Raw genomic sequence first — 22,368 nt, forward strand, 5'->3', positions numbered from 1 at the left:
CATTACAATAAACAATAGAGTAATGCATCATATTATTGCATAGTCACTACAAATTCTGACCAAAAACAGGATCCAATGTAGTCTGTTGGACTTCCGCTCGACCGAGCCACTACCTCACTCGGTCGAGCAAGCTTCCAGTAAAGCTACTGACCTGTTCTGGACACCTTGCTCGACCGAGCTAACACCACTCGACCAGTCGAGCTAGACTTTACTCGATTGAGCGGTTGGTCGAGCCACTCACAGTCTGCTTCTTTCTTTGTTGCTTTGATCAAGCAACTCTTATCAACCGTTCCAAACCTTAAATTACCCATATCCGACACATCTTTATCGACCCTCTCTAAAGTACAAGACAAATCATGTTCGATTATATGTTTAAAGTTAACGTCATCATTAAGATTATTGGCACTTGCTTTAACAAAATTCAAGAGAATGTAAATTCTCATCTTTGGGGTTGTAACCTGCCCTCGTCACTGGAGAGTTAAGACCTCCATCATCAATAGGGGATGACTGTGGAGGGTGTGAAAGGTTTAAACCGTCTATATGATCTATTCCAATATAAATCACTTCATTTAGCATCAATTCTAGGCGAAAACCTAACCAAAGAATCATAAATTTCAAGCAATCATATGTACAAACAACTAATCATTTTATGATACTTTATGCATCATCTTTGCTCGAAACCTAATAAAATTTTCAAATAAATTTTAATTTCTGCAAGTAATTTACATTTCAAAAAACTTCTTATCACGTCAATTTTTCCTCAAACTCTAAATATGATCGATCAAAAAAAATAATCAAATGATTAAAACAATTACCGAATGAATATTGGTAAATCCTTCAATTTGATGATAAACAAATTTGCCGCAATCCTAATTTTATCGAAATTGAAATGATCCCCTACGAAAAAGTTTCACAATTTGAATATCATCTGATCAGATAATTTCTTCAGACAAGAACGAGAAAGAGCAAAACTCAGAAAAGAGAAACGAAGCGCGAAAAGTCGGATTATGCACATATATTTGTTGCATGGGTCATGGAACCTTTAAAAACAACGGGGCCAACGTTTATATACGTCCCATTCCAAACTTGGGTCGGTATTCAATTGGGAGCAAACTTAGATCACTAATTTTTTATCATATGAGATCGGTTTCATTGTAAAACAACTTTTTGAAAGATTGAGTAAAATAAACTTTTTTTTTAATAGAATCTCAAAAGAAATTTAATTTCCACAATAAACTTCAGTTAACTCCCAAAATAAGCATCATTGTGTTCGCTTCTAAATTTAGGTTTGTTAGTTGTTACTAATAGCAATTAAGAAAAAAAAATACGTTGTTCGTAACTAATAGTTGAACAAAAGAGAGACAATATTATAGCGTTAGAAGGGTAAAAAACATTAAAACATGTTTCTTCGCACAAACGTGTTATAATTTTTTTTTGTCTCTTTCAATGTTATAACATTGTCTCTCTTTCGTTCGCTGTTATAATAGCGAATAAAGAATTTTGACTTTTTTGATTACTTTTTTTGTTCGTTGTTAGTAACAATGGTCAGCGAACATACCTGACCTAAGGCTCGGACACGAAGAGGCTTAATATGGGAATCAAAATTTTCGAAGTTATTTAGGAAATTTTTTTTTTTGATGATAAGCTTATTTTTTAATCTTTTCGAATTTAATGGGTCCGCCCAAATTATTTAATAAAAAAATTCATGTACAATTGTTGATTCAAATTTCAATTTTTTTAAAATTTTTTTTACTAATAGGCCTTTTGTATTGACCAATCTTACGGCGAGACGGTCTCCTACAAGACTTAACTGTCTCATATAAGATCACTTGATGGTCTCACAGTAAGACTATCTATATTCAATTGACTGAATCATGCTTACAATATTAAAAATGATTACTTATAACCTTAAAATGATCACTTACTATGTTAAAGTTGCTAATTATAACCTTAAAAAGATCACTTTTTATTTTGTAAATAATTAATCGCTTATGAAGTATAACCAATCTTAAAAATTAAAATTATCAAATTTAACCATAAAGCGATCATTTATAATTTTGTATTTGTCATTTTATAGTATTAAAGTAATTACAAATAAAGAATGTGAGAAACTGACTATTTTTATATTTATATGATCATGTCTCATTAAACATGATCATTAATTGATAATTTAAAGCTTTGGGATATTTTCTACAACTCTATGTCATCGTCTTACTATGTAATAAGACATACATGAGTTCTTGTAGACACATCAAATAAGCTTTAAATTATCAATTAAATGACCACCAAATTGGTAAATAAATTTTTTTTTTGCCTAACTTATTTGTTGTTTTTCTAATGTTTAATTAGTTGTGTCAAATTGCAAAAAATTTTATGTTAAGTGACTTCTATGAAAAGTTTATTTACATGAAAATGAAGCTACTTTGATTAGTGTATTAATTTTTAAATTTCCAGCTCATTTTTCTCAAATAATTAATCAATATAACAAAATTTACCAAAAATTTTCATTAACAGTTGGGTTTACAGTTAACAAAAATCAATATTATCAATTAGTCAAATATAAAAAATTACATATACTTGAAAATTACATAAAAAATTATAACTAGTTGAAGCTTATTGTTCTTAAAAATTTAAAATATTTACAGTGAAATTGATCATTGAAAAAATAAAAAATTTAAAGAATGGAATATTAAGTTTTGGACGGAGTCGTACACTTATATCAAATAGCTAGAAGCTAAGTATATAATTCTATGATGTAATCCTAACCTTTAATTTTTTTTTAATCACATTTGTTTTTTGTACAATATAATTTGAGTTTTAGTATTTATATATACGTTATAAAAAGTGTTAAGTATTAAAATTTTATATATTAAACGAATATATTAAAATGTTACATAATAATTAGATTTCATCATCATATCCAATGTATCCCGCTTAAAATTATGGTCAGGGTCTGGCGAAAGAAGGACGGGGGCAACTCATACTCATAAAAGGAGAGTGCGGCTAAAGAGTCACTCGACTCGAGAAAAAATAGAAGCAGTTTCTGCAACAGCTAGGACTGAGTGAGGCTGAAGTTGACTCCGTATGTTCGCGTTCAATTTTTATGTCACATAATAATTAGATTTATACTTGAATAAATTAATGGGTGATTGGTGAAAATATTTCAAATGAAGTATAATACTAAGAGCGTTCAATCTTCAAAAGACCAAACGTAATAAGATGCTATATATAGTCCAGAAAGGTGCCTGAAATATATCTTCTTAAGATGACTGTGCAGCGTAGATTATTGAATTTCAACAAAGAAAAGCAATCTATAATTAGAAATAGTAGTATGGAAAACTTCAATTTCAATATTTTTACTTATTTGTAAAAAGTTTAATACAGTGTACAGAGCTTAGGTTTAACTATTCATAAATTCTCAATTAAAATGATGTCATAGTAACCGTACACTATTTTTATTGGCCGATCACTTATAATGTTAGAGTAATTACCTAGAGTTTTAAAGTGATTACTTTTTATAGTCTTAAAGTGACCATATTATCATCATCATCATTTCCAGTGTATCCCGTTTATAAAAAAAATGATCAGGGTTTGAGAAGGGAAAAAAACGGCAACTCATACCCATAAAGAAGAGTGCGGTCAAAGAGTTCATGGGCTTAAGAAATAATCTTCAATAAGAGTGAAGCTTGCAACTACCCTAAAGTCTACAACGTACAACACACATTTACCCTTAAAAAATAAAAAAATAAAATAAAAAATAAACATAAAAGTAAAAAGTAAAAGGAGGTAATAAGATAAAAACGAGTAAAAGAGCGATATATAAAGGCAAGAAATTATACCAACGACGTTCAGTAATCTAAGACGATACATAACTTTAAATGAATCGTGTATAATCTTAAAATGATATCATGATCAATTAGAGAAATGAGCTATTTATATGAGTTCGTCTCATGATAATACGGTCTCATATAAAATTTAATGATAACTATTTATTGCAGAGTACATGGTTTCAATCTATTGACAGATCTAAAAATTTGGCAAAGTGATAGCATAAAAATATTATGTGTACTACAATTTCAATTGAGATCGTAGTTTTTAATATGATCAAAAGACGCTATAAAAGCCAAAGTCTTTAAGCGCTTCAAACATCAATTTAGTAATTACTCTTATAAGATCACTAATTCTTCTTAGGGAAAAAAATGTAAAAATAAACAAAAATAATTTACAAGCAAAAAACTAAATCAAACTTTGAACGTGAATTTACTTCCAATGCACTACAAAAGAATAATAAAATGGCGATTATACATTTCATCGCCATATGATAGATAAATGGTCAAAAAGTAGGATGGGCGATGGGCCTTAAGGCGGTCGCCTTTTTGTTGGTCGCTAAATTAAATAAGTAGATGCGATTTCCTCGCTATTTTTCATAAACAGAATGCAAGGGCGACCACTGGCAATCAGTTCTTCCCATCGCTTTTTTCCCATTGCTATTTCTATACTTATTTGTAGTGACGTACCAAAAACCTTAAAATATTTAATAATATTTGCATTTGATATAATTAATTAGTTACCTTGAAGTCAATAAATCACTAAAATTTCTTGACAAAACATGAATTAATGGCCATCCAGACCAAAATTTCATAGGCAATAACGTTAGATAAAGAAACAAAGTTAGTTTTACGTACAACAAACCTTATATATGATCATTTATCACAATAAAATTTGCAAAATTGGACACGTAAAAGCCTACAAAATTTACACTCTTCTTTAACATTGAATTATTTCAACAACCAACCACCTCCAACACCTCTATAAAATCATACACAACTTAATCCATATAATAATTTCATAAGTTATTTAATTGATTTAAAGGAAAAAAATCTTTAAAATATTTTTAAAAATGAAAGTAAATGCAATAATGCTAAAGAAGTTAGTAAGTTTAATTGTGATTGGTATGGTAGTTTTAGCCCTAGCCGCCCCTCGGACAGTGGAGGGGGCAGTGACATGTACGGTGGTGACGAAGGCCCTAGGGCCATGCATGACGTACTTGAAAGGTACGGGAGCGACTGCACCACCGGCTAACTGTTGTGCTGGAGTTCGATCACTCAAGGCCGCAGCTCAAACCGTAGCTGATCGTAGGATGGCTTGTAATTGCATGAAAACAGCAGCACAAAAGACTAAATCTCTTAATTATAAGGTTGCTGCTAGACTTGCTTCTCAGTGTGGTGTACGCATGTCTTACTCCGTTAACCCTAATGTTAATTGCAACAGGTACTTTTCATAACACTTTCAACTGTACATTTCTACTAAAGTTGAAAATATTGAGCGAAATTCCAAAAATTGACAGTGTTCAGAAAATTTCAATTTAAAAATACTAAATGAAAGTTAGGTTCAATAGTGTTTTTTCAATAATTTTAAAATTAACAAGTTCATTATTTTACAATCAAATCTTCAAATGCCGAATAAAATTAGGAATCAATTTGATATGAAAAAATATATAAATTAACAAAATCAATTAGATTTTAACTGGGTCAAATCTAATATTTTATGGGTCCAAAGCAAAATGAAAGAAATAAGTTAGTTTTATAGAGGGTCAATTTCGATTTTTAATGGGTATTTAACAAAAGCAAAGTTATAATTTTACGAGCAGTGCACTACATCCTACATGATAATATTGTTGAATTGTATTGTTATTAGACCCCTTTCTAGCTTTGGACTCTAAGCAAATATCTAGTGTATTATATGACCCTGAAATATACTTTATTGAGGTAGGATTTTGTTGAAAATTTTCCATTTGATGTGTATTATTACAACAATTTCGCCTCCTAAATTTTTTATATGTTTTCATTATTTTGAACCATGCATACTGTAATTATAATCAAGTCAAATTGATATTCCTAAATCTTAATTAATAGTTGTGCATAATTCTATATTAAATGATATAAATAATTAATCAGGTTATTCTTGTGTTTTGCAGTGTTCAGTAAAGCCTAGTGGCTAGTGATATGTGGAAGGAACGAAGGATAAGGTAAACCTGGAATTCACAGAATAAGAAGCTCCAAATTATGGATAGTGCCATCTGAGAGTTAGCCATATTTCATATTTAACTATGCTACCTTTATGTGATTTATATTTCCATTAATAAATTGAAAAAGTGGAGAAATATAATTTTCCTCTTATTTTAATGTATTTGTATTCTCTTATTTTATTTTTCCATCAATAATATGCATAATGACAAATTACAAACTAATTGAATTGTCATAAGTCACGACTCAAGATATCAAGATATTTTAAATCAAGGCGATTAAGTCATTATACCTAGTTTGCAACTAAAAATATCATTATTTCAGTATCATTTTACGCCATATTAATATAAATAAATAAATAAAATAATTAAATATAATATATCAATTGACTTAACAGCTAATAAATCAATCATCACATTCAAATAATCAAATTAATTAATAAAGTCATTTGCTAAATAGACACAATGTATTAGTTTTCAACATAAAATGTTGTGGTGATTTGCGCTAGAGTGCCACACAAATGTAAAATCTAAAGCAAAAGAGGTACTCCAAAATATGGATCCACAATTTTCAACTATGCAACATTTACAATAATTTTCGAAAGTGGTACAAATTTGGTTCCCTAGGAAAAGGTTGAGAGATATCATGTACCAATGCCTAGTTTTCTTTTTCCTTAAAACATAGCTTTTCTTTTATTGTTTATACAATAATATTTTAACAAAAATTATAATAGTAGGTCTGAAAAAAATGACGTTTCTATCAGAGATGAATGCAAACTTGTTAATAAGTATATTGGTTAATAAGTGCATTTAACAAGTGACATCACTAAATATGTTAATAAGTGTATTTAACAAGTGACATCACTAAATTAACATTTGACATTATTAGTCTAGGTTCAAGCCTTAAAGATCAACATTTTTCAAAAACAAAACTTAATAAATTCACATCATTTGATTTTATTTTAAACCCGCTCTTGTTTTCTACCCTAATTGATTGCTTCTACTTGCGAACTTGACGAGGATTCGCATGTTGGGGGTATGTGCTAAAATGATTTACACTACATTAATGAATTAAAGATGGTGCTCACTTTATAATTCATTAAAGTCCTCCCTCCTATTGTCATATGATTTTAAGATGATATGCATCTTAATTTTTCGATGATATATTGACTTTAATAATAATTTTTTCAATATTGTATCTTCCTTTTCCATTAACATTATTATTGCAATATGACAAATATCTCGAAGTAACAAATTATGACAGATATGCTGGATGAAGTGGGCGTTATTATCTAATAAGTACTCAACAAATTATGATAGTTATCTCATCTGTTGGCACAAACATACAGCATTAACTCATTCCCATCCAAAACAATTCATGTGTCAAACATGTATCTCCGAGTTACAACAGCAAAATATAGATAAGAAAAAAAATTGCACATTTCATCGGGAATGCGTGAAAGGTTGTGGTATCACAGGCGCGCCACGTCTTGCACAATATGTATTGTAAATTTTCATGATATGTATTATGTCATTTCCATGGTAACGAAAAATTAATCATAAGAAAATTCTTTTACGCATAATTTTTCATTACCATTTAATACCACATATTTAAATGATAATGTATTGGAATGAATTTTATGAATAAAATGAGATTGTTGAAGAAGATAAGCATGAACATTAAATTTGTTAATAGCGATTCCTACTAAAATTACACTAACTTTTCATTACCATTCTCACTATTTAATACCGATTATCAAATGGGCCGTTATCACCGGCGCACCACCTCACGGTGTTACAAATCGTACATATCCCCATGTGAATTCTTAACTTGAAAGTATCCATTTTATCATAGTAATTCCAAGTTTCTGAAACTTTTTGGAAGTTAAAATATATTAATTAGAGCTTTTAAAACCAAATACATACTTTTAGAGAGGCCTCATTTTTTTTTTTTTTGCATGATAGGTAAAAACTTAATATCATCCTTCCCTGCAGCATTAAACCTGACAAATCCCAACCATCAACTGATAAGCATTCTTGGTTTCCCCCCATTTTAATCTACTTATAAACTCCATTCCACTTATGTTCAACATCTAAAAATAAACCCACCAAAATAGTAACTTAGCCTACATGCTGTCGAAAACAATAGTAAACTAACCTGAAGAAAAATGGCGGTTGTCTCACTTCTTCTCAAGCTTGCTTGTGTATCGGTGGCTATCGTCAGTGTTGGCAAATGTCACGCGTCCAACTGAAGCAGCCGTTATATCATGCAGTGGAATTAGTGACAGTCTGTCACCCTGCAAACCACACCTGACCAGCAGTAGGCTCACTCCGAGTACACCACCAGAAAAGTGTTGTGCCGGAGTCAGGTCAGTTAAGGCTATGGTACAACAAACAGGCGAGCATAGGGCTGTCTGCGAGTGTATGAAATCTCCCGCTACTGAGATGACAGGGTTTAACTACGACCATGCTGCTAAGCTGCCTGCGCAGTGTGGGGTTAGCATGTCTTACACGTTCAGCCCCAAGACTGACTGCACTAAAATTTATACTATCTGACTCTTATATTTCCATAGACTTGCATTAGAAGTTTTCTCGAAATTGTACTTACTATCTGAATATCTAACACGATTATTTCCTTTGTTTTCTTATCTTGCAGTATGACTTGAGGTTACAACCTACAAGAGAGGAGATTTATAATAATGATGGTGTAAGGGACTCCAAAGTCTAAATAAGTGTCTCCTTGTTTCATACTAGTATAATGAGACTGTTTATGTTACTTTGTAGTGGAGTTGGATATCTAATTTTGTTAATTAACCTTCAATAAATTGCAGTTTAATGAAACTTAAACGACGCCTTTGATTCTATGTTACTCAGACTCGATCATAATTTCACCTCAACACCTCAAACAACCGTGTCAGATTCTAGATACTTGATGCTTACTGACGAGGGTATGAACAATACAAAACTTCATTCTATTCCATAGCATGACTGCTAAAAATATTTCAAATCTGAGTCCATCTCAAATACATAAGAATGTTCCATTTTAATAAAATGATGATTAATTACTCATCACAGAATTTTTTAACTGGTAGCAATCAGTGTAAGCTTTAACACAAAAAAAGTACTATCACTCGATCAGATTATCAAGAAACAAGCATCCCCAGCATACTCCACAACTAGCAAAATGGAGGCAAACAGACATTCATACTTCATAGTAAGCAAAAGTGTAAAGATGGTCTCACTGACATCAAGCCCCGATAGTCCTAATTAATTTATTTCTTCATCATTTTATGAGATGTTAATGACTAGCTTGAGAGCAATTAAGCTTCATATAAATAAAATCGATAAAATCAGAGATTTTCTGATAATACTATTGATAGCATATCGACATCACAGATTGTCTATTATTCTCCATTCAGAACATTTTGGTATAAATCAGATGAGAACAGCAGAACACCTCCAATAGCTTAGGTTCTACTGTCTACAGTTTCCAATTTGTAAGGTCATTCCAAACAGTTTATGCACCTTAGAGTAAAAAATATTCTGGAGAAATACAAGAATGCTTGCTTCACTATCACTACATTACTGTAAGCATTCGCCAAAAAATGTAAAATCAATTGTACTATCAAGTAACAAGAATCCCAAGCAACACTCCACTAGTAACAAAATAGAGGGCAACGAGAATTTAAAAAACAAGTGTACAATATGGCCTAAAAAAAACTGCCAAACACCACAGATTGTGCATGAAGACGCTAAATTGTGAAACAAAGACAATACATAAATGGACGCTAAAAATTTTCACTAAACATATACATTACTACTATTATTACAGGCGTGCAGCTATTGGAGAAACAACAACTGGTCGCCTCACATTCATGTCTGAAGTTATATGTTACATAAGAGAATGTGAGAATAAGGTGATTGCTGAAAAATCTCATAATATTTTACTCTAATATTATAATAAACTTTCAAAACTATTACTTACAGAACGGCACTAGATAACTTTATCATACCGGCCAAGTGCAATCCATTCTACACTGATCCCAGGTGCTGCAATCGAAAATTGAATACTTCTACACTAATTAAACGATAAACATCGGCCAAAGCAGCTCCTACAGGAAGATAATTGATTTCATCTGCCAAAATACAATGATAAGATAATAGAATTAGACTATATTTTAGATTGAATTGATGAACTCTATCTTACCATCATATCTTGTATCCCACCCGTTAAATCAGATTTTAATGAAGCATAGATATGTTTGGATTATGACAAAATAAGACAATAGGATTACAGAAAGTGGTATTATAAGATGAGACGCCAATGGACAAAAGATCAGAAATGTCAATGGGGTTTTCTTACCAAAGCAAAACCACTTCTGAAGCATCCGTAACTCCATTGAAGTATGCATCAATAAGCCGCTCTATATTGTCCGCAGGTGGAGGAGCCCTTAAGCGTAGGTTGTCTTCTTTCAGTTCAGCCACTTCCTTTCTTAGGTTGTCTTCTAGATCTTTCAAGTTGGCCACTTCCTTTTTCAAGTCCGCCACTTGACTTTTCAATTCAGCATTTTCATTTTGAAGCTCAACCAAATGATTTGGCTTTGACTTCTCAAATTCTAAAACATCTTCTCCCTAAATATTGCACATTTATATAAGGGTGTCAAAGAAAGAAGGATAGGTAAAACCAAAATGCAGAGCTCCTGCTTTAGAGCATGGAAGGCACATCAAGATATAGAAAACACATATTTGTTATTAATAAAATGAATTATATATTGCAACCATTAGTATCACTAAGAGATTGATGTTATCTGTTCTGCTTTGATTTCTTGAATGTGTTTCTATCTTCAACGTAATATACAATTCAACCTCATACTTAAGAAGATAAATCATTAGTGAAGATAAGCTTTTGTGTATATAACCTTGACACAGTGAGAGTTCTCTTCAATCTGGTCCTCTTGCAAAACATAGGAGGAACATTCCGTATAATCTTCAGTTATCACTGACAAATCTGTTGATTGCCTAGAATCCTCCGGGATGTCAGCTTGAATATCACCCTGGCCTCTTCCCATACCTCCATGCGACTCCTTGTCCAATATTGTATGCCGGCTAATACTCTAATAAACAGCCAACAAAAAAATGAAGTAAAAAACTTCTAGAATTAGAACTCCAGACATTGCAGCTCAATGGGTCGTGCTACAAATATTAATTAGTAAGTTTATGATAGATTATCTCCAATATACTCATAACATCGCAAAAGAAAATCTTTATACAATAATCAAGTTCCAGTTTAAATAACTGACGCTTAAATGGCCTCATATTTCTAACCTTTGGTGGGAGCCCCACTGTTTTGGAACTTATTTTGGAGCTTCTCCTAGTTGATACAATCTCTTGTGCCTCGGTTTCTTCTACAAGGGTTGACACTTCAGAGGATTGCCTTGAATCCTCACGAAAATCATCCTGCGGATTATGCTGGCATATGCCCACACCTCCATTTGTTTCCTCATCCAATATACCATCTTTGAAATCCTGATCAGAAGATACAAAGATCATGTATAACCGCAAAGAAAAATACAATTACTTTGAATTTTAATTATAAAATGACTCAATTGCCAATTATAAAAAAGTATTTTTTTTCGTATATTTCTCATGTTATATCATCATCACTCATCGTTGGATTTCTTTTATTAACATATGTGGGTTCTTGCAAGCAAATAAGTTCCTCTTTGAATTGCAGCCTAGTCGAATATAAATATTAACCTTTGGTGTAATGGATGATGTTGTGGTATTTGTTCTCATTGAAAGTTTCACTTCTCCTTCCGCCTCTTCGACCAATAGCTCTCGTATGATATCAATATTCAACTCAGCTGCTATTGGCTGCAGCTTCCAGGTTACCTAAATGTACCATGTAAAATCAAAAACAGCAGCATAACACATTAAATATTCTGTGTATGTTGGGTGGTGGCTTCAGTTCATAGGACAGAATATTGTTAGTAGGATAAATTTACAACTAGCAAGCACAATACTGAAAGAACAGCACTCACTTGATTCTCTTCAAGCTCATTAAACTTAGTTGTGAACCAGTGCCTTTGACTATTACACCTACTACTTTCCCAACGGCAAGCTCGCGGAAAATTTGAAGAATAACTAAGGGAAATTGGGCGCCCAATGTCTATATGCTCGTAGGACCATATCTGATATCAAAATATTCAACATCTCTAATCATTAGACCCAACATTTCTATGTTGATGGATATGTTGATATTTGATGTAAAACTGAAATATAACTACTTGATAACTTACTTGGAGAAGAATCAAGCAACCTTCAATGCTTTTGGTCTGCTCTTCTTTTCTTTTAGATAGCCAATTAAAAAGGTCCTCCACTACTGCAACTCCCCAAGCATACTCACACACTCTATCAAGATCTTTCAGAAGGGAAAGATAGCGTGAGTCTACCTTTGCACTTGAACTTGGGAAAAGAATTGTCCCAAAGATGAACAACAAGAAAGTCCTCACAAAATCCTCATTATGAAGATCACCAAGAGACTGCAATCTTCCCTCGATTGCAGATATACTGATCTTTCTGTTACTTTGTGTGGCTCCATACTCTTCTTCCAACTTCGATAACTGTTCATCTTCGTGCAGAATCACGGGTTTACCTGCAGCACGCAACCCTAAGATTAGGGCAGCCTCAACAGAAGTGATGGTAAGCTCCCTTTCATTAAGCACAAAGACCCTTCTATCACTATCCCACCGCTCCATCCATTCAACCAAAAGGTTTTTCCGGAGGGTATGGTGATGAATACGAATCAAATATCCAAATCCTACTTTTTCTAAAGCAGTTCTCTGATCATGAGTTAACTCTTCCACTTTCTTAACAAATGATGACATCGAAAACTTGGTAGTAAAGTTTCCAGCCTGCCAAGTTGGAAATGAAAAGAGACTTCAACAGGTTTACAAAACAGACTTTAATCCATCAAGTTCAAGCATGTAATCATCAATTAGCAAGCATGAATCCATCAATTAATTTCTGGACTTAACTTATTCCAACTAAATCAAACTTTATAAATGAATTCATGTAAGCTTCTTTATACCAAAGACACTAAATTGTAAATCCAAGTTAATTACAAATACTATCATTTTGGAATTGACAACAAGTAAAGAGTGGAAACGAAGGAACATGTAGACTTTTGTGATTTACATTTCATGTGTTTTGTTATCAATTTGCAAACTAATAGTAATCTTATGAACCAGGTGTTCCACAAAACTAAAATATAAGCACTTCCATTTTTCATGAAATTATGATCTTTTTTAGGAGAACAAAATGCAATTTACTTATGATACACAATCCGTTCCATACACCTAAAGTTTAAACATTATTCAAGGAATTTAAGATATTTTACTTCCGTGGTTTTTGCAATCACTACTGACAGATAAGTGTAAATAAACATATTTATTAATTTTTAAGCAATTGCCCAAGAAAATCCCGGTAAAGGATTATTATTTGTTTGCTTTTACATACTTCCTTTTCTTAATCAACATTCTAAAACCTCACATTTTCTCCTTTTCATAGGAAAAAGGGCACTCTTATTTCAATCTTTCTTTGTGTAGTTTTTTTTAGAGATAGTCCTAGCTTACCTTTAAGGGAAAAACTAAAAAGAAACATTTTTTTCAAATTTTCAACGGGGTAATGGGTGTACAGAAATATAGATGCATGGCAACTTTAACCTTGAATTAGGCATTTCCAATTCTACAATCACAATTCATATTTGTTGGTATTTGTTGAGAATATAGGGCATCAATTATCTAAGGACACAGGTGCAGTTGATGATTGTTGATGATTGAGCAAATGCAGATGGTGGAGTGCCTTAATGTACAGCTGTCAGAAGGATAAAGCAAAAAGATGAGTGCACTTAATACAAGTGTGTGAGTGTTATATTTCAAGAATGATGACTCAGCAATAGTTAGTTAGAGACTTGTATTAGGTTGTTACACTATATGTAATTGATAGAATTTGTTATAACTGAATTTCTTTTAGTTCTTCTGTATGTATATATAAGTGTACAGCCTTATTACAAATCAATACAAGAAAAACATTCTTCTTTATCTTTTGTTATTTTCTTGATGCAAAAGCTTTATCCGCCATACAACTTTGCCTCTCCAATGAAATCTTGAGTGTTGTAAAGGAGGTGACTTCAAAAGGGATTTGGGAGAAGTTGGAATCACTCTACATGGTCAATAGTGTTACCAATCGATTACTCTTGAAGAGTAGATGGTAAGATCTCCGGTTGCAAGAAGGTAAGCCTGTGAAACCTCATCTTGATGAGTTTTACTCTATAGTTTTGGATTTGCAAAATATTGAGGTTTCACTTGATGATGAAGACTTGGTCATTCTCTTATTATGTTCTCTACCCCTTCTTATAAGCATTTTAGAGAGACTTTGTTATATGGTGGAGACACTTTATGTAGTGAGGATGTTAAAAAGGCCTTGACACAAAAGGATCTTATTGAGTCTCAATTTGCACGAAAGTTGTCCATTGAGTCAAATGATGCATTGCTTGTTAAGTAGTCAAGTAGGAACAAGAGAGGCATGACTTGCAATTATTGTAGGAAGAAAGGCCATCTTAAGAGAGATTGTTAGAAGTTAAAATCCAAACAATCCGATGATTGCAAGTCCAAAGGAACTAGCTCCGCCGAGGCTAGTTATCTTGAGGAAGAATATGATATAGTGCTCTTGTTGTTACTCGCGAGTACAAGGGTGATGATTTTTGGGTTTTGGATTCGAGATGTTCTAACCACATGACTTCTAACTCTAGTTTCTTCTCAACTTATCAAAAGGTTGATGGAAGAAAAGTCACTATGAGCAATGAGACTAGTTGTCCGATAGTTGGTGTTGGTGTTGGTGATGTTAGGATCATTATGTTTGATGGTGTTGTGAGAACATTATCCAGAGTCCTATGTTCCAAGCATGAATAGGCACTTAATTTCCCTTGATACTTTCGATAAAGAAGGTTTTGTGTGCATTGGTGAAGGTGGAGTTATGAAGGTTGAAAAGAGCCATAAGTTGTTTTGAAAGGGCTCATTGATGATGATGACTTGTATAAGCTACTTGGTTCAACCTTAGTTAGTTCTGTTTGTAAAGCCACTACTTCAACCAAGCATGGTGATGTTGATACTTCTTTTGATGACTTGAATGTAATTCCAATATCCACAACCAAGTCCATGGGTTGTATGAACTTGATTGATGTTTAATCATACTCTTTTGTAAGCCCTTAGAGGGCATTGTAGTGCATGTGCTTTTGTATGTTTCGTGCACATGTTTAATTTGTTTTATTGAGTATGTTGTCTAGCTAGAGATATTTGTGAGTGTTGTTGGATGAATCTTGAAGGTGATGTTTTGTGACTTGGAGAACACAAATCAAAGTAGAGATTGTTAGGATTATTAGTAACTTTTGTTCACCAAATAATCACAACAAGATTAACATAATTAATCTAGATTGTTAGTGTAAACAAGAAGGGGACAAAGTACCATTCTTGTGATTGGGTGATTGGGTATCGAGCAAGTACCATTAGTACATTGTACTAATAGTTAGTGGAGGCTTGGAGGTGCAAGAACTTGGCTTTGTAAGGCAAGTATTTCAGAAGCAAGGACAAAGTACTAAGTGCAAAGAGTATAGGGACCAAGGGAACAAGAGAACCCACTACAAAGTGATGACCTGCAGGTCGCTCGACCAAGCCCTGGTCGAGCCAGGGTCGAGCGGATGTTAATGCCCATTTTTCGTGACCTGCTGGCAGCCTGCTGCTTGCTTTAGGTGCTGCCCCATTCTTCACATGTTAGTCCCCTTATAAATACTCCCTCATACACTTAGTTATAAAGCACCAAAAGTCTCATTGTAATAGTGTAACACCCCGAGATTTTTAATGACGTAATTATTTACTATTTTAATAACTTTTGGAGATTTTATAATTATATTAAATTATCTTTTTGAATTAGTTTTAATAAATTTCTTTCATATACGAATTTAAATGTTAACGTATATACATATATTAAAAATATAGTTACGATTTCTAAAATAAAGAGGTTCGAATCAAAATGATTATTTAGTTAAAATGTTTGAGCACACAAAGGTGAGTTTCTTAGTTAAACCTCGCAAGAAAATGAATCTAGATAAATAAATAAATAAATAAGTAAATAAATAAAATAAAATAAAGGATGAATTAGAATTTTAAGTGAGATACCATTGCCCTCTCATTCAAAAACTCACGGCTCACCCATCCCTCTCTTCTCTCTTCTCTCTTCTCTTTCACTCCCCTCTCCCTCACGGCTCACAAAACCAGTAGCTGCCGCCTCCACCGTGGCCACCACCACCACCACCAGGTCACGTTGCTCTCCCCTCCACCAGCAGACACGCCCTCCTTCCACCTGCAGCAGCCGCGAGTCTCAATAACAGCAGCAACCACGTTTGTGGTTGTTTCCACGGCAACAGCGAGCCCAGCACCACCACCGGCTCCTTAGAGCTGCGTTTGGATCGCGCCACCGCCACAAAATCCTCAATCTCGTGGTCCATTCCTAGTTCCACCTATTGTAAGCCACCTTTCACTCCTCTTATTGATTAATTTCTCGTTTCTAATTAGAATTTATCAAGTTTATGAGTCTTGGGTTGGTTGTGTATTAGTTTAATTGATTCATGCTATGGATAATAGTCAAAAGTGCTATCTTTGAACATGAAATGACTAGGGTTTGAAGTTAGAGATAAAATTAATAATGATGTGTGTTTTATGCTATATTTTGGTGGTGTGACGCTTGATTGGAAAGTTACAAGTTGTTTTAAGACTTAGTTTGGTTAAATATTGTTGTGATAGATATAGATGTTAATGGTTATGATTAGAGTTGAATATAGAAGTGGTGTGGTTGTTAATTGTGTGGTTTGATTGTTGTGAATTACAAGTGCTCATATTAGGTTGTTATTAAAGTTATAATGCATAATTTTAGTAAGGCCAAAGGAATAATATCAACTTATTGTAGAAGGTTGCTAAGTTACTTGCGGTGATGCTCGATTGTAGTCTTCCTAGCTCTGGAGAACGAAGCGAAAGATGTCGCGATCCGATCGCTTTAAGAATTGTCATCATGTCATATTAGTGTTATATTTAACATTGTGAAGCTTAAGTGTGAATAGTTGTTTTATTTTAAGATAATGTGAATTGTTATAACTCAAAGTTAAATGATGTAAGGAAACGGTTCACATAATCCTTTTTATTCTGTTGTTGATGGAAAGACCTGTATTATTGTGGAATTAACGATTATGATTGGTGTTGAATGAGTTGCGTACGTGCTAGAAATAATTGAAAACTTATCGTGAATGGATGATTGTGGTTACTTTGGCTTTTAGCTGGTATGACAAAGTAGATAAGTTTACTTATTAGTTCTACTCCTAACTTATAGGCGCCCAATTCATAAGAGGAAGGTAGAACTTTAGTTGGGTGATGTTTGACTTTTGGTCGTGCAGTGACACTTACAGGTACGTACACGCAGTAACTAACCCTTATATGCAATTTCCCTTAAGACATTATTGTTTATTGTGATAATATGTAGTGTATCGAAACTATGAGGTTAGTGAGAAAACTTTATATATGAAGGGCTATCGATTATGAACTCCTTGAGCTTAGAATAGTTTAGAGAATGAGAGTGTTAGAAGAAGGCGGGACCACCCCCTTATTTATTTAAGAATTGGATTATGTCTTATTTGGAGTTAGAATGACTCCTTTATAGATGAATTTCATATTTTGTGTGAGTTGCTCAGTGGGTTTCAGCGTTCTGCTATCCCAGGGCACTTATTAATAGTCGAAAGCGAAAGTTATTCCCATTTGATAAAGTATTAGATTATGATTAGCTGGCGTGACTCAACTGGATTATGTCCGGTTGATTTAATAGTCCCGTAGGTGAGATACGACGGGATCACTGTATGGGGGGTATGAGCATACTTTTGCCATTAGGGGCCGGGTGGCCGATACCGCCCCTTGACTGGGTTAGTACCCCAGTGTGTTAGTTTTTCCCGAAGGTAGGACCTTAGAGGGTCAATTGGAGGGGTTATGAGCTCATACTTTGCCATGGGGCCCAGGTGGCCAACAACGCCCATGGCTGTGTCACTATGCCATAAAGTGGAGAAAAGATCCACTGATAGAATGTTACTCATTAATAGAAACTTTATTCCTTCATAGAAAGCTTACACATTGATAGAAGGTTTACTCATTGATAGAAAATTTATACAATGATAGAGTAGTTGATGTTAGTGAGCAGTGCGCCTAAGTTAAGTTACCATAAGGGAGATACCAGTCCCAAAGATAGACTATGATCACACTTATCTTAAGGTAGACAAGCTCTATAGGGTCATGTGTTAGGTAGTCAGTTAATGCCTTGGTTGAGTTGATACTACGCGTGTTTTACAAGAGTTTATGTTTGAGAAGAGGAGTGTGAAGACCTGCATTCTAACTGAGAATACATGGTTCGGTTTGGAAAGAACCTAATGAGATTAAGTATAGGTGGACGATAAACGGTTACTATTTGTGCTTGTGTCTTATGAAATCATCTATCTTGTATAACATAATGTTATCTAGTAGTTGGCCTTATTATATTCGATGCTAGTTATTGACGTGTTCGTGTTTGTGTTTATGTTTGATTGTTTGATGACTCTCTATGATTGTCCTGCTATGACACATTGGCCTTTGGTCTGATGTCGAACAGCAGGATGATCATAGACAGACGTAGCAGGTATTGGAGCTTCACTTGCATTGCATTGCATTGGGGGAGAGTAATGAGGGCGAAGCATAACCTGTGTCATACCGTTATCTTTTGATTTTGTAGTTTATATTTATCTTTTGTAAACTTTGGTTGTATACGTTTTGTTGTGAGGCCTTGTGTCGTCCTTTGTATATTTGTATTTCCGCTACGTAGTTTATAACTTTGTATGGTTTTAAAGAGTTAAGTCATTTTAAAACATAAGTGTTGACACTGGAACCACGATCCATGCTCAACGTGTTGATTTGAGAAGCCGGCGATGAATCATTCCGCCGTGGTGTGAGATTTGGAAGGCAATGATGCCTTAGATTAGTTTAATGTTTTATTGTGTTAATTGCTCTACCACATATTTGATGGTTAGTAGATGTTGCCAAAATTTTTACTCACATTTTTAAAGTTTATTATTATTTTATTTATTTTATTTTTAAATGTAACACCCGGAATTCCTTCTGTCATATGTGATTTTGGTTTTGTATAAGAGGTTGGAAATTCAGGGGTGTTACAAAGAGCAACCTTCTAGCTTATTTCTCACCCTATTAGCTCCTCTCTTCCTTACGCTAAACCTCCATTGTAATACCTATCAAGTTTTGTGTTCTCTCTTTTAAACACGTAATATTAATCCTAAGTTAGATGGTAAATGTAATCCATATTTGGTGAACCACCTTAAACTCTTTGTCTTGATTATTTACTTTATTTTGCTATTCATCACTAACTTGCATTATTTATTTCCAACACTTACATCATAAAATCAACTTAACTTCATATTTTTTATCCTTGTGTGAGGTTTTTACCTCTCCTTGCAAAACCCTAGCTTTTGCGCCTCTCTGATTGCTAATAAAGCTACATCCTTGCCAAACAAAAGCTTAAGCTACAATATACACCAAGAAATCCGTTGAGCAATAAACCTGCTTGTGTGAGCAATGCAGCAGCAACACAGCAACTCGGTACTACACACCATACACTTCTCATTCGCCATAAACATCTCAAGGCATTCCATCAATATAAACATTTACAGTGGTGGTAGATACAGGATAGTAGATAGTTCGTGTCGAACACTCACCTATAATTGTGTGCACAACACACTCGACTATCATTCTTCTATTAGATGTTACACAATTCAATAATAATAGGTTTTCCAATCAAATGAAACTAGGACCCGAGCCTAGACTTCCATCACAGAGAAGATCAATTTCTAAACAGTATAAATTTAAAGCAAATTCAACTCAAATTATAAAGTATAAACGCTAAAATTACAAAGTTACACAACAAAATCAGAAATTTAAAAGGAGAAAAAATTACCGCATTTCGCGTTTCTTCGAATTGAGGAAGAATAGAAGAAGATCTTCTGGTGGTAATTTTATTGAGGGAGTCAAATTCAAGAGAGTTGTGAATAGATACCGCCATTGTAGACCTTCTAGTGCTTCTTCTCATGGTTGAAATCCAGGGGAGGAGGAAGGAGAAAATCTGGGAATGAAGAGGGAGGACGAAAGAGAAAGAGTGATGAAGCTTGCGAGGGAAGATTGTGTGAAAATAAGAGTAGACCGATAGATTGTGAACAGAAACATTTAAGTACTCCTATCTAACATTAATCATTAACTGCAAATATAAAATAAAATAGGTAGAGCGGGAACGGATTACTACATGGAGTACTTATTTGTTTTTGAATATCATTATTTTGTCCTTTTTTAATTAATTTGTTGCGTCATGGGTCTTAGACTCTAAGGATTTAGACTCGACTCGATTCAACTCGATTCTAATTTAAAGATTTGGATTCACCTATTTTTGGATACTATGAGCTCGGGTCAAATTTGGGTCGGGTCTAGGTCTGGGTCTGGGTGCACACATTTGAAATTCAGATCCGACCATGTACACATTTATATCTTTTTTCAAAATTATTTATAAGCTATTATGTGTATTTAATTATTAGATTTGAAACTTTTATATTTTGGAACATTACGTGATTTGGAGCTTTGTTGGTTCGTGTTCGTTGTATGATTTTGTCTATACTTTAAAAATCAAAATACCTGATAAATATTTCATTATAAGAATTTAAAAGTCGAAAAACTTTCTAGATTTGGTCGCTCAATTAATATAAAGTATAAGAATATCCTTGTTAGGAGTTAGCGTCAGCCCCACTCAATTTTTTTCTTACAGGAACTGCTCGTGATCGTTTTAGAGTTGCGGGATTCTTTGGCCGCTCTCCTTTATGGGTATGAGTTGCCGCCTTCTTTCTCTCCCCAGACCCTGCTCATAATTTTATATGGGCAGGATACACTGGGTATGATGATGATGATAAGAATATCCTTATTAGATGAAAAGGTTTAAAAACATTTTATACGAATGTACGAAAATTATATTATATATTTGTAAAATTTTTCTGAAAAAAAAATATTGTTTTAAACCTAGATTCAGACCCTAGACCTGTAGACCCTAATGGTCTATGTTCAAATTTTTCAGACCCTATAAATCTTTCGGTTCTATGTCTAATAAAAAATAGGGTTTAGATCTAAGTCTTGCTGAACCAGATCTAGATTCGACCCTTGTCCATTCCTATTTGTAAAGGTGTTTTGATAGATGGTTATTGGCTTTTGGTGTTCGCCTTATTTGACTAACTTCTTTGACCTATTGAAATTGTTAGTTGTTTTTGTAAGTTTTTTTAAATTAATATGGTAGGTGCTGTTTGATAAATTAAAATATTTATTGTTAGTTGTCTGTTAGAGAAAAAAATGTATCAACAAGTAGAAAGAAACTAATGAAAAAATTAATAAGGATACATTGTTTATTTTGACCTAAAAGTTAACTATCTATTTGATCGAAAAAAATTTACCATAACTTTTTTTGACTTTTTAACAATTTAACATACTTAGAGGCAAAAACCAACCAAAAAAAGACAAAAGTCAATTAAAATGTCATTTACCAAATAATTTCAATGACAATCCTCAAACTTCAATATCACAAGTGATTGTATCCAACCATATGGAAATTTTAAAATTATGGGGAATTAACTATTTTTTATTTTTAGTCTAGTTATTTTAATCTAGGGCTTAACATCAAACCTCATAATTATGATTTTTTACTCGGCCTCCACACAGTATTTAAGTATCTCCTAAAACTTGTTGTATTACAAAGCAATTAAAAACCTTTAACATACAAAATTAAATTGCGAAAATTATAATGGATTAATGGATAGAGGAGTTTCTCTTGACACTTCTTATTCATGATGGCAAGGGGGTAAAATTTATGAGTTTTGTACTACAATCTTTCTAATGACACAAATAAGATATAAATCGGATGGATAGTGACTATATGAGCATAAGAAAAATATTATTAGCCCTGTGGAATAGATAAAGTTGAATCGGATTTGGGTCATATATAAACAGACAGAAAATGTTAAAATAATTTAGAAAAATCTAAGATTTTAAAATTATTAAAAATAAAAAATCTAAACTAAAGATTTAAAAAAAAATTAAAAATAATAATAATAATAATAATAATAATAATAATAATAATAATATTTAAGATATTATAATAGAAAATCCTAGAAAAAAATA

The 22,368-nt window shown here is 33.1% G+C and overlaps 2 protein-coding genes, 1 long non-coding RNA gene and 1 pseudogene across 3 annotated transcripts; 3 read left to right on the top strand and 1 right to left on the bottom strand.

Annotated features, from left to right (window-relative positions):
- Window positions 1-4,823: 4,823 nt before the first annotated feature.
- Window positions 4,824-6,264, top strand: LOC130813164 (non-specific lipid-transfer protein). The gene is made up of 2 exons (XM_057678923.1): window positions 4,824-5,271; window positions 5,978-6,264. Exons 1-2 carry the CDS (start codon window positions 4,901-4,903, stop codon window positions 5,985-5,987), a joined length of 381 nt encoding a protein of 126 aa, XP_057534906.1. The 5' UTR covers window positions 4,824-4,900; the 3' UTR covers window positions 5,988-6,264.
- A 1,791-nt stretch (window positions 6,265-8,055) lies between these two features.
- LOC130813269 (non-specific lipid-transfer protein-like) lies at window positions 8,056-8,873 on the top strand (annotated as a pseudogene).
- Window positions 8,874-9,104: 231 nt separating this feature from the next.
- LOC130813268 (uncharacterized) lies at window positions 9,105-20,392 on the bottom strand. The gene is made up of 8 exons (XM_057679067.1): window positions 20,117-20,392; window positions 12,325-12,939; window positions 12,067-12,216; window positions 11,783-11,917; window positions 11,351-11,551; window positions 10,945-11,139; window positions 10,389-10,657; window positions 9,105-10,161 (listed from the first exon to the last, which is right to left on the bottom strand). Coding segments are annotated over exons 1-8 (1,698 nt in total). The 5' UTR covers window positions 20,249-20,392; the 3' UTR covers window positions 9,105-10,160.
- On the top strand, window positions 16,295-18,868 carry LOC130813270 (uncharacterized). The gene is made up of 3 exons (XR_009042198.1): window positions 16,295-16,606; window positions 17,465-17,540; window positions 18,764-18,868. It is a non-coding gene; the product is annotated as an uncharacterized LOC130813270 (long non-coding RNA).
- Window positions 20,393-22,368: the final 1,976 nt, after the last annotated feature.

The sequence above is a fragment of the Amaranthus tricolor genome, chromosome 5 (assembly GCF_026212465.1).
Source record: "Amaranthus tricolor cultivar Red isolate AtriRed21 chromosome 5, ASM2621246v1, whole genome shotgun sequence".
NCBI lineage: Eukaryota > Viridiplantae > Streptophyta > Magnoliopsida > Caryophyllales > Amaranthaceae > Amaranthus > Amaranthus tricolor.